This window comes from Microcaecilia unicolor, chromosome 3 (genome assembly GCF_901765095.1).
Source record: "Microcaecilia unicolor chromosome 3, aMicUni1.1, whole genome shotgun sequence".
Classification (NCBI taxonomy): Eukaryota; Metazoa; Chordata; class Amphibia; order Gymnophiona; family Siphonopidae; genus Microcaecilia; species Microcaecilia unicolor.
In genome coordinates, this window is record NC_044033.1 from 197,314,657 (window position 1) to 197,327,355 (window position 12,699).

The 12,699-nt window shown below is 47.4% G+C and overlaps 1 protein-coding gene across 1 annotated transcript; it reads left to right on the forward strand.

Moving 5' to 3' along the window:
• The first annotated feature begins 4,446 nt into the window (after nt 1-4,446).
• SYCE2 (synaptonemal complex central element protein 2) lies at nt 4,447-12,311 on the forward strand. Its single transcript, XM_030197003.1, has 4 exons — nt 4,447-4,560; nt 8,956-9,068; nt 10,430-10,640; nt 11,690-12,311. The coding sequence occupies exons 2-4, from the start codon at nt 8,962-8,964 to the stop codon at nt 11,882-11,884; spliced, it is 513 nt and encodes a 170-aa protein (XP_030052863.1). The 5' UTR covers nt 4,447-4,560; nt 8,956-8,961; the 3' UTR covers nt 11,885-12,311.
• Nucleotides 12,312-12,699: the final 388 nt, after the last annotated feature.

Sequence of the window (12,699 nt, forward strand, 5' to 3'; positions counted from 1 at the left end):
ACCATTTGGGAGCTGAAAAACACACAGGAGCAAGGAATAAAGAGTGCGGCCGCTTAAATGCATTCTGCCTTGGGGAACAGCAGGGCTTTTCTTCATGTTTTAACTACCGGAGCTGTGCTCCCTGCAGCATAAGATCTGGATCCTGCTCCCACATTTATTAGCAAATTCCATTAAAGTCTCTCACATCTTCCTCCTATGCTCCAGTATAGGCTGGAAACTATAGGGTATGGGTTTACCTGTTTCGTGCAAGTTTGCACTGCTACTGAAAGAATTCCAAAGAGCAGAAGCAGCGAGGCTGTTTGCCTTTCTCTGGCTAGTTCAAGCCCTTGTGCACACCTTGCGTATAGATACTTTAGTTTGAAAAATAAAACGAGCAGCCCTTTAAGTAATATGTTTTGAGCTGACTTTTAACAGATGGGTCCAGGGGGGAAACAGGTTTCTCTGTGCAGGTGCAAAAGACTGAGGAGTGTAGTTATCAACGTAGGCTACCGTTAAAATATGTCATTTTACCACTAACTCATACCTAGTTACTAATCTGGGGATAACACTAGCCCATGGTTTTGACTTCAACGCCCCCCCCCCCCCCCAAAAAAAAAAAAAAAATGTTGGAAAACCAATGACTGGATTCTGCCAAGTACTGTGGTCAACAGTGAGATGAGAGAATGCAAAACAATTCCTCTCAGGACAAATGGAGCATGTGTTACAGAACATCTGCCCCTGAGTCTTGGAGCTCAGCCCTACATAAAACAGCAGCCGATATCCTTTTGTACCTACTGAATGTCCTGGAAACTTTGGTATGGCTAAGAACAAACACATGGTTCAGATTGTGAAAAGTTCTAAAAGAAAATGATTCTCGTTGAGTCATTTGCCGTCCCTATATTCAGCTTGAAGCGCTAGGCTCTGTGGAATGATGTGGATTACTTTGTAAAGCACTGTTTTATACCACAGGAAAGGAAATGGTGTGGGGTGGATGTAGGGTAGTTCAGCTAGACTCATTTTTGAGAGAGTTCCAGCCTCTGCTGACTTTTCCTACACTGCTATCATTTTAACAATACAAATAAGGTCATTAATGTATTATATTTGCTGATTGTGTTTAGCCCTCCTTATGTCTATTCTGTACTTCAGCAGTGTTGCAAATTAAAAAATGCTTAGAATAGAATTCTCAACACTCACCGTCTTCTGTAGCTCACAGTCTCCTGCTCCAGGAAGGTTTAGAAGAAAAAGCTATCCGAGTGGAGGTGTGCAGAGATGAACTGTGCATCAAACGTATAGGCATGCAGAGAGAAGGTTGCCCCTGGTACAGATCCTGGCAGCCTCTGCTGCTGGAGATGCTAAAGAGGTAGGCTCAGGAGCTAATGCTAGGGTCTTACCCCCCCCCCCCCCCCACCCCCCGGTGAAGCTGTGGCAGCGATGTGGGCATGTGAGAAATTCTGCAGCCCGTGGGCTTCAGAGGATGCCTTGGCAAGCAAGTGGATGAATGCGAGGAGGAGCAGAAAGTGCCCACATCAAGTGGCAAAGAGATGCTTCATGCTCCTCCCCTCAGAGACAAGGGTGGTCAGCCAACAGCTTAACAGCTTAGGGTACTTAGGCAGAGCTAGGACTGGAGCATCTGCTTTCTGCTCATATCTTTCAATGTCTTGCTCTGGTGAGTGATGGAGGTTTTACACAACTTACTGGATTCAGGTGATCAGAGGTGCACGTAATCCAGGTTGGGTCTGCCCTTACTCGCTTAAAGATAGAGCACATAGTGCCAGCTTGACTGCGCAGGCACCAGGCTTCATTCCTGCTCTGGGCAGGCCTATGCTGGATGTGCTACCTGCTGCTTCATGGCTTTTTTTTTTGGGGGGGGGGGGGGGGTGCATTGCACACAACCCTGTCCTTGTCATTCCTTGTGAGGTCTGGTGGTCAGTTACATATCTGATTTAAAGTTGCACAAAACCTTTTGTTCACCTTGTTTGTTCCTTCTAAGTAGGTCAAGCTCCCTGGGGTACAGACTGTCTTGTATGTTTGTAGGTCTGGTTCCCCTGCTGTCTGTGGAGAACCTCCGTACAGGTAAGCGACTCCATTAGCTCTGCAATCTGGTGGATTGCATTTAGTTGAAAGAAGACAGAGTAAAGGTCAGGTCTTTTCCAGTACCCTCTCCAAGGAGTAGCCTAGTGGTTAGTGCAGCAGACCTTGATCCTGGGGAACTGGGTTCCATTCCCACTGCAGCTCCTTGTGACTCTGAGCAAGTCACTTAACCCTCCATTGCCCAGTACAAATAAGTACCTATATATACTAAGGTTACAAAAACCACAGAAAGCAGTATATCAAGTCCCATTCCCCATCCCAAATCCAGCCCACCTGGCAGAGGCTCTGTCTGCAGTTCACAGCTGGCAGGGAGAGCTACTGCTTTATTGGCAAAACTTTGGGCACAAAATCTTTTTTATTTTTCTCCTGCCTCTTCACACACAACTCACACCCCATCTTTTGACTTAAGGCTGTATCTCTCTCAAGGCAACTGCAGCAGGAGAGGGTGGTGAGCAGGAGGTGTGGAGGGCCACCTGCAAATATGAAAATAAAACTGCGCCTTCCAAAATGACAGGAATTGTGTGAGGCAGAAGACAAGGTGGCACTAGTTACTGCGCCTATGAGGTGGGAAAGAGGGCTGAGAGTAACCCTTTGTAGGTTAATTATTTCTATTACAGGGGGGAGACACCAGAAGTGGAGCCAGGTTGACGGTGCGGGAGGAGTGAGAGCGGCACAAGAGTAGACTTCCACCGGCGCCGGGGCACATTTTCAATGCAACACATTGAAAAAAAATAGGCTCCGGCACCGGCAGAACTCTGTTTGGGGGAGTGGTCACTCCCCTGGCGCCTCCCCCCCCCCCCCTGGCTACGCCACTGGGAGACACTCAATTTTGTTATAATAGGAAAACATGACTTATACGGTCTATGCCAGAGCCGGTGGTGGGAGGCGGGACTGGTGGTTGGGAGGCGGGGATAGTGCTGGGCAGACTTATACGGTCTGTGCCACAGCCAGTGGTGGGAGGCGGGGATAGTGCTGGGCAGACTTATATGGTCTGTGCCCTGAAGAGCACAGGTAGAAATCAAAGTAGGGTATACACAAAAACAGTGGTGTAGCAAGAGGGGGGAGGGGCGGTCCGCCCCCGGTGTCAGCTCGGGGGGGGGGGGGTGCTCCCTGCCAGCTTCTCCCCCCTCGGCGCATTGACACCCCCTCCCCAGTGCCCACCCTCCTCCGTCCAACCAGCTCCCTACCTTTAAAAAAATATTGAATCGGAAGCGAGGCGCAGCGCCTTGCGCCTGCACGTAAAAGAAATGTGCACCATCTCATTAGGCCTTCTCTCGCTCTGTCCCGCCCTTGCGGAAATAGGAAGTTGCGTCAGCGGAGGGCAGGACAAACAGAGCGAGGGAAGGCCCGATGAGACAGTGCACATTTCTTTTACGTGCAGGCGCGAGGCGCTGCACCTCGCTTCGGATTCCAATATTTTTTTAAAGGTAGGGAGCTGGTTGGATGGAAGAGGATGGGCACTGGGTCGGGGGGGGGTGTCGATGCGCTGAGGGGGGGCATGTCATCGTGCTGCACCCGGGGGAGGGTGCAACGGCGAACCGCCCCGCCCTGGGTGGCAGCCCCCCTCGCTACGCCACTGCACAAAAAGTAGCACATATGAGTTATCTTGTTGGGCACACTGGATGGACCGTGCAGGTCTTTTTCTGCCGTCATCTACTATGTTATATATGTTACTATGAAGTTACTGTGGGGTTGGGCTGGGTTACTGGCTGCTGATACCAAGAATCTGGAGTTGTGCAAAATGCCTGAGGGAAGCTGGACAGGAATGTCAGGTTTTGAAAAAAAGCTGTACTGGGAACTGCAGATTGCAGGTAGCACTGGCTGAACTAGAGCTGTTGTAGATGGGGAGTGTGGCGGTGGAAAATGAACAGGGCAAATTGGGCAGCAGTCTAAACGTGTATGAAAGCTCTACTGCGAACAGCAGGTAGCACTGGCTGAACTGGGTCTATTGAAGCATTTGACAGGAGGGGAAGTGCGCAGGTGGAAAATGGAGCAACTGGGCAGCAGTCTAAAGTACATGTATAACAACTGCACATTGTAGGAACTGCAGGATGGATGATGGATCTTCTGAGCTGAGGAAAGAAACACGGCCGGCTGGGCGGCACGGGAGGACCTCTGTAAGAAGGGGGAGAGAGAGGGAGCTCACTGATTGGCTGCTGAAAACTAGGCGGGAAGAAAGCGGTACAAGAGAGGACCTCGCGGATTGGCTACAGCCTAGGGCTGGAAGGACTGGTGTCACCAGCGGCTCTGATTGGCTGCAGCACAAGGTGTGGGCTCCCTGATTGGCTGCAGGGCGGGAAGAGTCGTTGCACTTGCAGACTTGCAGTCGGTTGAGCTGAGGGGGCCTGCCCTGCACCGAGGGTTTTGTCTCTGCTGCTGTTTATGAAGGAAAGGGGTTTTTTTTAATTGGAAAAGGGTCTTTTCAGCAGCTGGGTAGAAATTAATTAAAGAGTGGAGGACAGCTTGGCTTTCAGTGTGTTGGGATTTTAGGTGGGCATTTTGATGGAAAACAGGAGAGTGAAAAAAATTGCATTAAAAAATGAATGCTCTGGCTCCTCCAGTCCTAGAGATGATAGGCACTGTGTCCCTATACCCACCCCCTGAACATTGCCGAAGGGTTACAAAGTAAAGTTTGCCTTTTTGCGGATGACACCAAGATTTCCAACAGAGTGGACACCCCGGAGGGAGTGGAAAACATGAAAAAAGATCTGAAGAAGCTAGAAGAATGGTCTAACGTTTGGCAATTAAAATTCAATGCGAAGAAATGCAAAGTGATGCATTTAGGGAGTAGAAATCCAAGGGAGACGTATGTGTTAGGCGGGGAGAGTCTGATAGGCACGGACGGGGATAGGGATCTTGGGGTGATAGTATCTGAGGACCTGAAGGCGACAAAACAGTGCGACAAGGCGGTGGCCGTAGCTAGAAGATTGCTAGGCTAGCAATGTATAGAGAGAGGAGTGACCAGCAGAAGAAAGGAGGTTTTAATGCCCCTGTATAAGACGTTGGTGAGGCCCCACCTGGAGTATTGTGTTCAGTTTTGGAGGCCGTATCTTGCGAAGGATGTTAAAAAAATGGAAGCGGTGCAAAGAAAAGCTACGAGGATGGTATGGGATTTACGTTCCAAGACGTATGAAGAGAGGCTTGCTGACCTGAACATGTACACCCTAGAGGAAAGGAGGAACAGGGGTGATATGATACAGACGTTCAAATATTTGAAAGGTATTAATCCGCAAACGAATCTTTTCCGGAGATGGGAAGGCGGTAGAACGAGAGGACATGAAATGAGATTGAAGGGGGGCAGACTCAGGAAAGATGTCAGGAAGTATTTTTTCATGGAGAGGGTGGTAGACGCTTGGAATGCCCTCCCGCGGGAGGTGGTGGAGATGAAAACGGTAACGGAGTTCAAACATGCGTGGGATATGCATAGAGGAATCCTGTGCAGAAGGAATGGATCCTCAGAAGCTTAGCTGAAATTGGGTGGCGGAGCAGGTGGGGGGAAGAGGTGGTGGTGGTTGGGAGGCGAGGATAGGGGAGGGCAGACTTATACGGTCTGTACCAGAGCCGGTGATGGGAGGCGTGACTGGTGGTTGGGAGGCGGGAAATACTGCTGGGCAGACTTATATGGTCTGTGCCCTGAAAAGGACAGGTACAAATTCAAGGTAAGGTATACACATATGAGTTTGTCTTGGGCAGACTGGATGGACCATGCAGGTCTTTTTCTGCCGTCATCTACTATGTTACTATGTAACCCTACAGTCCTAGAGGTAGCAGGCTCTGTATCCCATAAGAGTAGCCATAGTGGGTCAGACTAATGGTCCATCTAGCCTAGTATCCTGTTTTCCAAACAGTGGCCAAGCCAAATCACAAGTACCTGGCACAAACCCAAATCATGGCAACACTCCATCCTACCCATGTCTATCTCAATAGCAGACTGTGGACTTTTCCTCCAGGAACTTGTCCAAACCTTTTTAAAACCCAGATACGCTAACCGTTGTTACCACATCCTCCAGCAGTGAGTTCCAGAGCTTAAATATTTCCTCCTACAGTGGGGGAAATAAGTATTTGATCCCTTGCTGATTTTGTAAGTTTGCCCACTGACAAAGACATGAGCAGCCCATAATTGAAGGGTAGGTTATTGGTAACAGTGAGAGATAGCACATCACAAATTAAATCCGGAAAATCACATTGTGGAAAGTATATGAATTTATTTGCATTCTGCAGAGGGAAATAAGTATTTAATCCCTCTGGCAAACAAGACCTAATACTTGGTGGCAAAACCCTTGTTGGCAAGCACAGCGGTCAGACGTCTTCTGTAGTTGATGATGAGGTTTGCACACATGTCAGGAGGAATTTTGGTCCACTCCTCTTTGCAGATCATCTCTAAATCATTAAGAGCTCTGGGCTGTCGCTTGGCAACTCGCATCTTCAGCTCCCTCCATAAGTTTTCAATGGGATTAAGGTCTGGTGACTGGCTAGGCCACTCCATGACCCTAATGTGCTTCTTCCTGAGCCACTCCTTTGTTGCCTTGGCTGTATGTTTTGGGTCATTGTCGTGCTGGAAGACCCAGCCACGACCCATTTTTAAGGCCCTGGCGGAGGGAAGGAGGTTGTCACTCAGAATTGTACGGTACATGGCCCCATCCATTCTCCCATTGATGCGGTGAAGTAGTCCTGTGCCCTTAGCAGAGAAACACCCCCAAAACATAACATTTCCACCTCCATGCTTGACAGTGGGGACGGTGTTCTTTGGGTCATAGGCAGCATTTCTCTTCCTCCAAACACGGCGAGTTGAGTTCATGCCAAAGTGCTCAATTTTTGTCTCATCTGACCACAGCACCTTCTCCCAATCACTCTCGGCATCATCCAGGTGTTCACTGGCAAACTTCAGACGGGCCGTCACATGTGCCTTCCGGAGCAGGGGGACCTTGCGGGCACTGCAGGATTGCAATCCGTTATGTCGTAATGTGTTACCAATGGTTTTCGTGGTGACAGTGGTCCCAGCTGCCTTGAGATCATTGACAAGTTCCCCCCTTGTAGTTGTAGGCTGATTTCTAACCTTCCTCATGATCAAGGATACCCCACGAGGTGAGATTTTGCGTGGAGCCCCAGATCTTTGTCGATTGACAGTCATTTTGTACTTCTTCCATTTTCTTACTATGGCACCAACAGTTGTCTCCTTCTCGCCCAGCGTCTTACTGATGGTTTTGTAGCCCATTCCAGCCTTCTGCAGGTGTATGATCTTGTCCCTGACATCCTTAGACAGCTCCTTGCTCTTGGCCATTTTGTAGAGGTTAGAGTCTGACTGATTCACTGAGTCTGTGGACAGGTGTCTTTCATACAGGTGACCATTGCCGACAGCTGTCTGTCATGCAGGTAACGAGTTGATTTGGAGCATCTACCTGGTCTGTAGGGGCCAGATCTCTTACTGGTTGGTGGGGGATCAAATACTTATTTCCCTCTGCAGAATGCAAATAAATTCATATACTTTCCACAATGTGATTTTCCGGATTTAATTTGTGATCTGCTATCTCTCACTGTTACCAATAACCTACCCTTCAATTATGGGCTGCTCATGTCTTTGTCAGTGGGCAAACTTACAAAATCAGCAAGGGATCAAATACTTATTTCCCCCACTGTATTTGTTTTAAAAGTATTTCCATTTAACTTCCTCGAGTGTCCCCTAGTCTTTTGGAACGAGTAAAAAAATCGATTTACTTCTACTCGTTCTACACCACTCAGAATTTTGTAGACCTCATCATATCTCCCCTCATCCGTCTCTTTTCCAAGCTGAAGTGCCCTAACCTCTTTAGTCTTTCCTCATATGAGAGGAGCTCCATCCCCTTTATCATTTTGGTTGCTCTTTTTTTCACCTTTTCTAATTCTGCTGTATCTTTTTTGAGATATAGCGACCAGAACTGAATGCAGTCCTAGAGGTGACGGGCTCTGTGTCCATGTCCATCCCCTGAACCCTCCAGTCCAGTCCTAGAGGTCAAATGTGCTATATCCCTGTGTCCATCCCCTGAATCTTCCAGTCCTAGCAATGTCAGGCTCTGTGTCAGTGTCCATCCCTTGAACCCTCCAGTCCTAGAGATCAAAGGCGCTATATCCCTGTGCCCATCCCCTGAACCCTCCAGTCCTGGAGGCAACAGGCTCCGTATCTCTGTGTCCATCCCCTGAATCTTCTAGTCTGGCAGGCTCTGTGCCCCTTGTTCATCCCCTGAACCCTCCAGTCCTAGAGGTCAAATGCACTATATCCCTGTGTCCATCCCCTGAACCCTCCAGTCCTAGAGGTAAAAGGCTCTGTATCCCTGTGTCCATCCCATGAACCCTCCAGTCCTGGAGGCAACAGGCTCCGTATCCCTGTGTCCATCCCCTGAATCTTCCAGTCCTAGCAATGTCAGGCTGTGCCCTTTGTTCATCCTCTGAACTCTCCAGTCCTAGAGGTCAAAGGCACTATAATCCTGTGTCCATCCCTGAACCCTCCAGTCCTAGAGGTTAAAGGCTCTGTATCCGTGTGTTCATCCCCTGAACCCTCCACTCCTAGAGGTCAAAGACTCTGTATCCCAGTGTCCATCCCCTGAACCCTCCAGTCCTGGAGGTCAAAAGCGCTATATCCCTGTGTCCATCCCCTGAACCCTCCAGTCAGAAGCAACAGGCTCCGTAGCCCTGTGTCCATCTCTTGAATCTTCCAGTCTTAGCGGTGACAGGCTCTGTATGTAATTTGACTCTTCCTTCCATGCTGTTGGTAACTTTGCTATGACAATTTATTCTTTGAATATCCTTCATAGTATTGTTAACTATTTTGTTTAATTAACCTTGGGTACGTGTGGCTAATGTAAGTGTTAATTAAAACAAATTCTAAAAGTGTGATTTCTTTATTTAAAGGTTTCAATGTCAGATCAGGAACTAGAAATTAAAGATGAGGAGAACAAAACAAGAAGTGCGCATCATAGCAATATAGAAAGAAGTGGGCTAGCTGTTAGTGAGACCCAGTCACGGTAAGAAATGGACCTTGTTAAATTTGTCTTCTTCCCCAATTGGAGTGACTAAATTAAGTATGTGATGGTTCAATCACTTCTGCCTGATTCTGAGATTCAAACCTTCACCTTGGCTCTGCTCTCAGCAACTCACAGCAAGAGCCACTACTGGTGAGTTTTAAGCCTAAACAAGGGGTCTAGGAAGGGGTAGACTAGGTGAGTGAAAGGAACAAGGTTTGGAGCTGGGTCTGATGCTGGGGCTGGGAGGAGGCCTGGCACTAGGAGGGACGCGAAAGGAGCTGATACAGGGTCTGGAGTTGGGAGAAGGGAGCTGATGTTGGGAGAATGAGGAGGACAGATACTATGAGAGGGAGGAAGAAATAGGTGAATCTGGAGGGGCAGAGGGATGAATGCTGGGGTTAAAGGGGAGAAATAACAAAGAAAATGGATATTGAAGGAGAAAGTAGGTGGGCAAATATTGGGAAAAAGAAGTATAGGAGAAGAGGTAGACAAATGGGATGGTGGTGATGAGGAAGGGGGGAAAAGAGGCCGAGGGCCATGAAGAGGGTGAGAGACAAAGGAAGGAGGTGAGAGAAGGTGGAAATGGAGGTAAAGGGATGAGGGGAAAGACAAAAGGACTGGAGTTGGAGAGGAGACAAATAACAGGGAAGGAGCTGGGGTTGGTGAGGGGATAGAAGACAAAGATAGATGAGGCTGGGTTGGTGATGAAAGGGAAAGGGACTTGATATACTGCCTTTCTGTGGTTTTTGCAACCCCATTCAAAGCGGTTTACATAGTATAAACAGGTCCTTATTTGTACCTGGGACAATGGAGGGTTAAGTGACTTGGACAGAGTCACCAGGCGCTGCAGTGGGAATCCAACACAGTTCCCCCATGATCAAAGTCCGCGGCACTAACCACTAGGCTACTCCTCCAGTACACAGTGTGGAAACAGTTTTAGAAAGAAGGTGAAATATTGGAGAAGTAGGAGGCTGAGGAATAGAATAGCTAGGGAGGTCATTGGAGGTGAAAGGTGGAAACAGGGAGACTGAGGATTACGGGGGGCGAGAAGGAGGAATGAAATCAAGTTATAGCTAAGAAGGCCGATGAGAAAAAAAGATGAAATGTCAGAGCCACCCAGGGACAGAAAACTGCCTAGTGTAATGTAACTCACCTTGAGCCACTTCTCAAAAAGGTGTCAGCAAAATCCAAATACATAAAGTGCTGGGGCTGTACAGGGTAGTATCAGTTCTTTACCTCTATCTGCTAGTAGGGGAGAAAAATCCATATGTCTGGATGGCCTCATAGAAAGCCAATTACCAGATCAGTAACTAATCCTTTTGTGAGGTACTGTGCTATATTTATATTACTGTTCCATACAGAAACGATGCATCTGGCCTTTCACTCAGCACTTCCTATGCAGACACTGAGATGGCACCACTGGATGGCAAATCAGAAAATTATTTTGCACTGCTGGATTCACACCTCCAGTGTTTGCAAAACAGAGCACAAGAGTTGATTGATAAGGTTAATGAGAAGAGGAAGGAAGACCAGACTCTTTTGAATAACTTAAAGGAAAGCCTAATGGTGAAGGTAAGAGACTGATGAAAGGCTCAAGGTCTCCAGTACTGCATTCAATTGGGCTAGTGAAAAGCTGAACCACAGTACAGATATTAAATCAGTTAGCCCTCGCTAAGATTAAGCAGGTTTTGTTTTACAAGTAACTTTTTTTTAATCAATTTTGATATTATTTGATCAAGCATCATCACTTGTACAGAATTAGGTGCCAGTTTTGCAAACCCTTTACTGGAGCGGATGAACCTATGGCACAGTTGATATTCTTGTAATAGTTCTACTGTATCAACAAGGTGGACTAGGCGTTTGCCTAGGGCAACAGAATTGGAGGAGAGGGAAAGAGTGGGACAGCACTGCACAGCTCTAGCACACATGAGAGCCTACCCCCACTTTCCTGATGGCTTCTGGGCCTGCTCCTTCTCCCTCCTCCCCAGGTGGCCCAAACATTAAAGCATCAGTGCTGTGTGGGCCCTGTAAGCACAGATCCATGCTAAATAGCTGCTTTGTCTCACCCCCCCCCCCCCCTCGCCCCGGCAGACATTGGAAGGGGGCAGGACAAAGCAGCGCTTCATTTTGGGTCTGGCTTACATAGCCTGTGCTATGCTGATGCTTATTTAATTTTCAGGCCAGCCGCGAGGGGGTCAGTGAGAAAGGAAGGGGGAGATGATGTATGTTCGGTTTGAGTTATGAAGGGGAGATGCTCGAGTGAGGGAGGGAGGAGCAGCCCTGCTGAAGGGTGACCTAGGGCTGGCCCTGTGTTTCAATGGCAGATGCAAGACTTTCACTATATTTAAAGTTTGGAGGGAAGGCCCTTGAATTGGTTGTGTAGTGCTCTCCTATACTTAACCTACTCTACCAGCTAATTACAGACAAATCAGGGCACCAAAACAGAACTTGTCTGAATTCTCTGATGAAATGGGACATGATGCTGTTCCTTTAAACATTGACATTAAAGGTATGATGGCACTTTTTCATCCACTTTGTCAGGAAGCTGGGTCTAGATACAGCTGGTGGCTCACAGTCTTTAAACTGTTTTTTTTTTTGGTAACCTCACGGTGTTTTGGAAGGTTTCAGATCTCACACAGACTCTGGAGGATCAGATGTATCAGATCTACGACCATCATAACAGGCTGCTGCAGGACAAACTACAAGAGTTCTTGGAGATCATGGAAAGGATCAGTAAGCTGGAAGCTGAGCTCATACAAGTCTGCCAAACTGTGGTTACGGTCTACAAAGACCTATGCGTACAGCCTGAAATATGAGGGCCTACTGGCTGAAAAGGGACGCAAGCAGCCACAGGGTGACCCCTGCGCTCTGTCACGATCCGAACCTTAACACCATCATGTCCCAAATGCTAAAGCTCACTTTGCCTTCCTGTTTGCCTCTGAAATTTAAGAGTGCGCTGGTTCTTATTATTTAACGGTTTTGTGATGTTTAATTTCTCATATTACTATTTTAAGTGTCATTTCAGCAGCTGTAGAAGCATTAAATGGCTCTAATTAATAAAACAAAATTTTGAAGACGTTTAATGATGTAGCTGTTTTGTTTCATTACAACCAAAGGGAGAAATGCCACCTTCCCACTTGAAAAGAAACAAATCCACCATGGATGACCCACATTAAACAAGCACCTTCATATAATGTGCAAATGTAGTGGAGATGGATACAGAACTGGTAACATTTACAAAACATGGAATTCTGAGCTTTTACTGCATGTCCAGCCCATGGCTGCTTGAATTCAGTAAATTCATGAAGTTACATTTTGGATTTATGCTTTTTTTGTTGTTGTTGGGGGAGGGGGGGAGTGTATTCATGCTCTCTCTTTTGTTGGGAAATGCTTAGCTGTAATTTACACAATTAGTACATTCAGGGTTCCTGGGCACAGAAATGGAAGAGATGGAGAAGTGACGCTTAGTCAAGATGAAGCTTAGAGTTATCACAGCAAAAGATCTTACTCGGGGTCTAATTCAAACGTACTGGTTCACTTATTAAAATCCTGCTCCAATCTTTCCTATTTTTCATAATGATTAAAACTAATGGCCATTTTAATGGAGGCTTTTTGCTTCGTCAGTTTAATT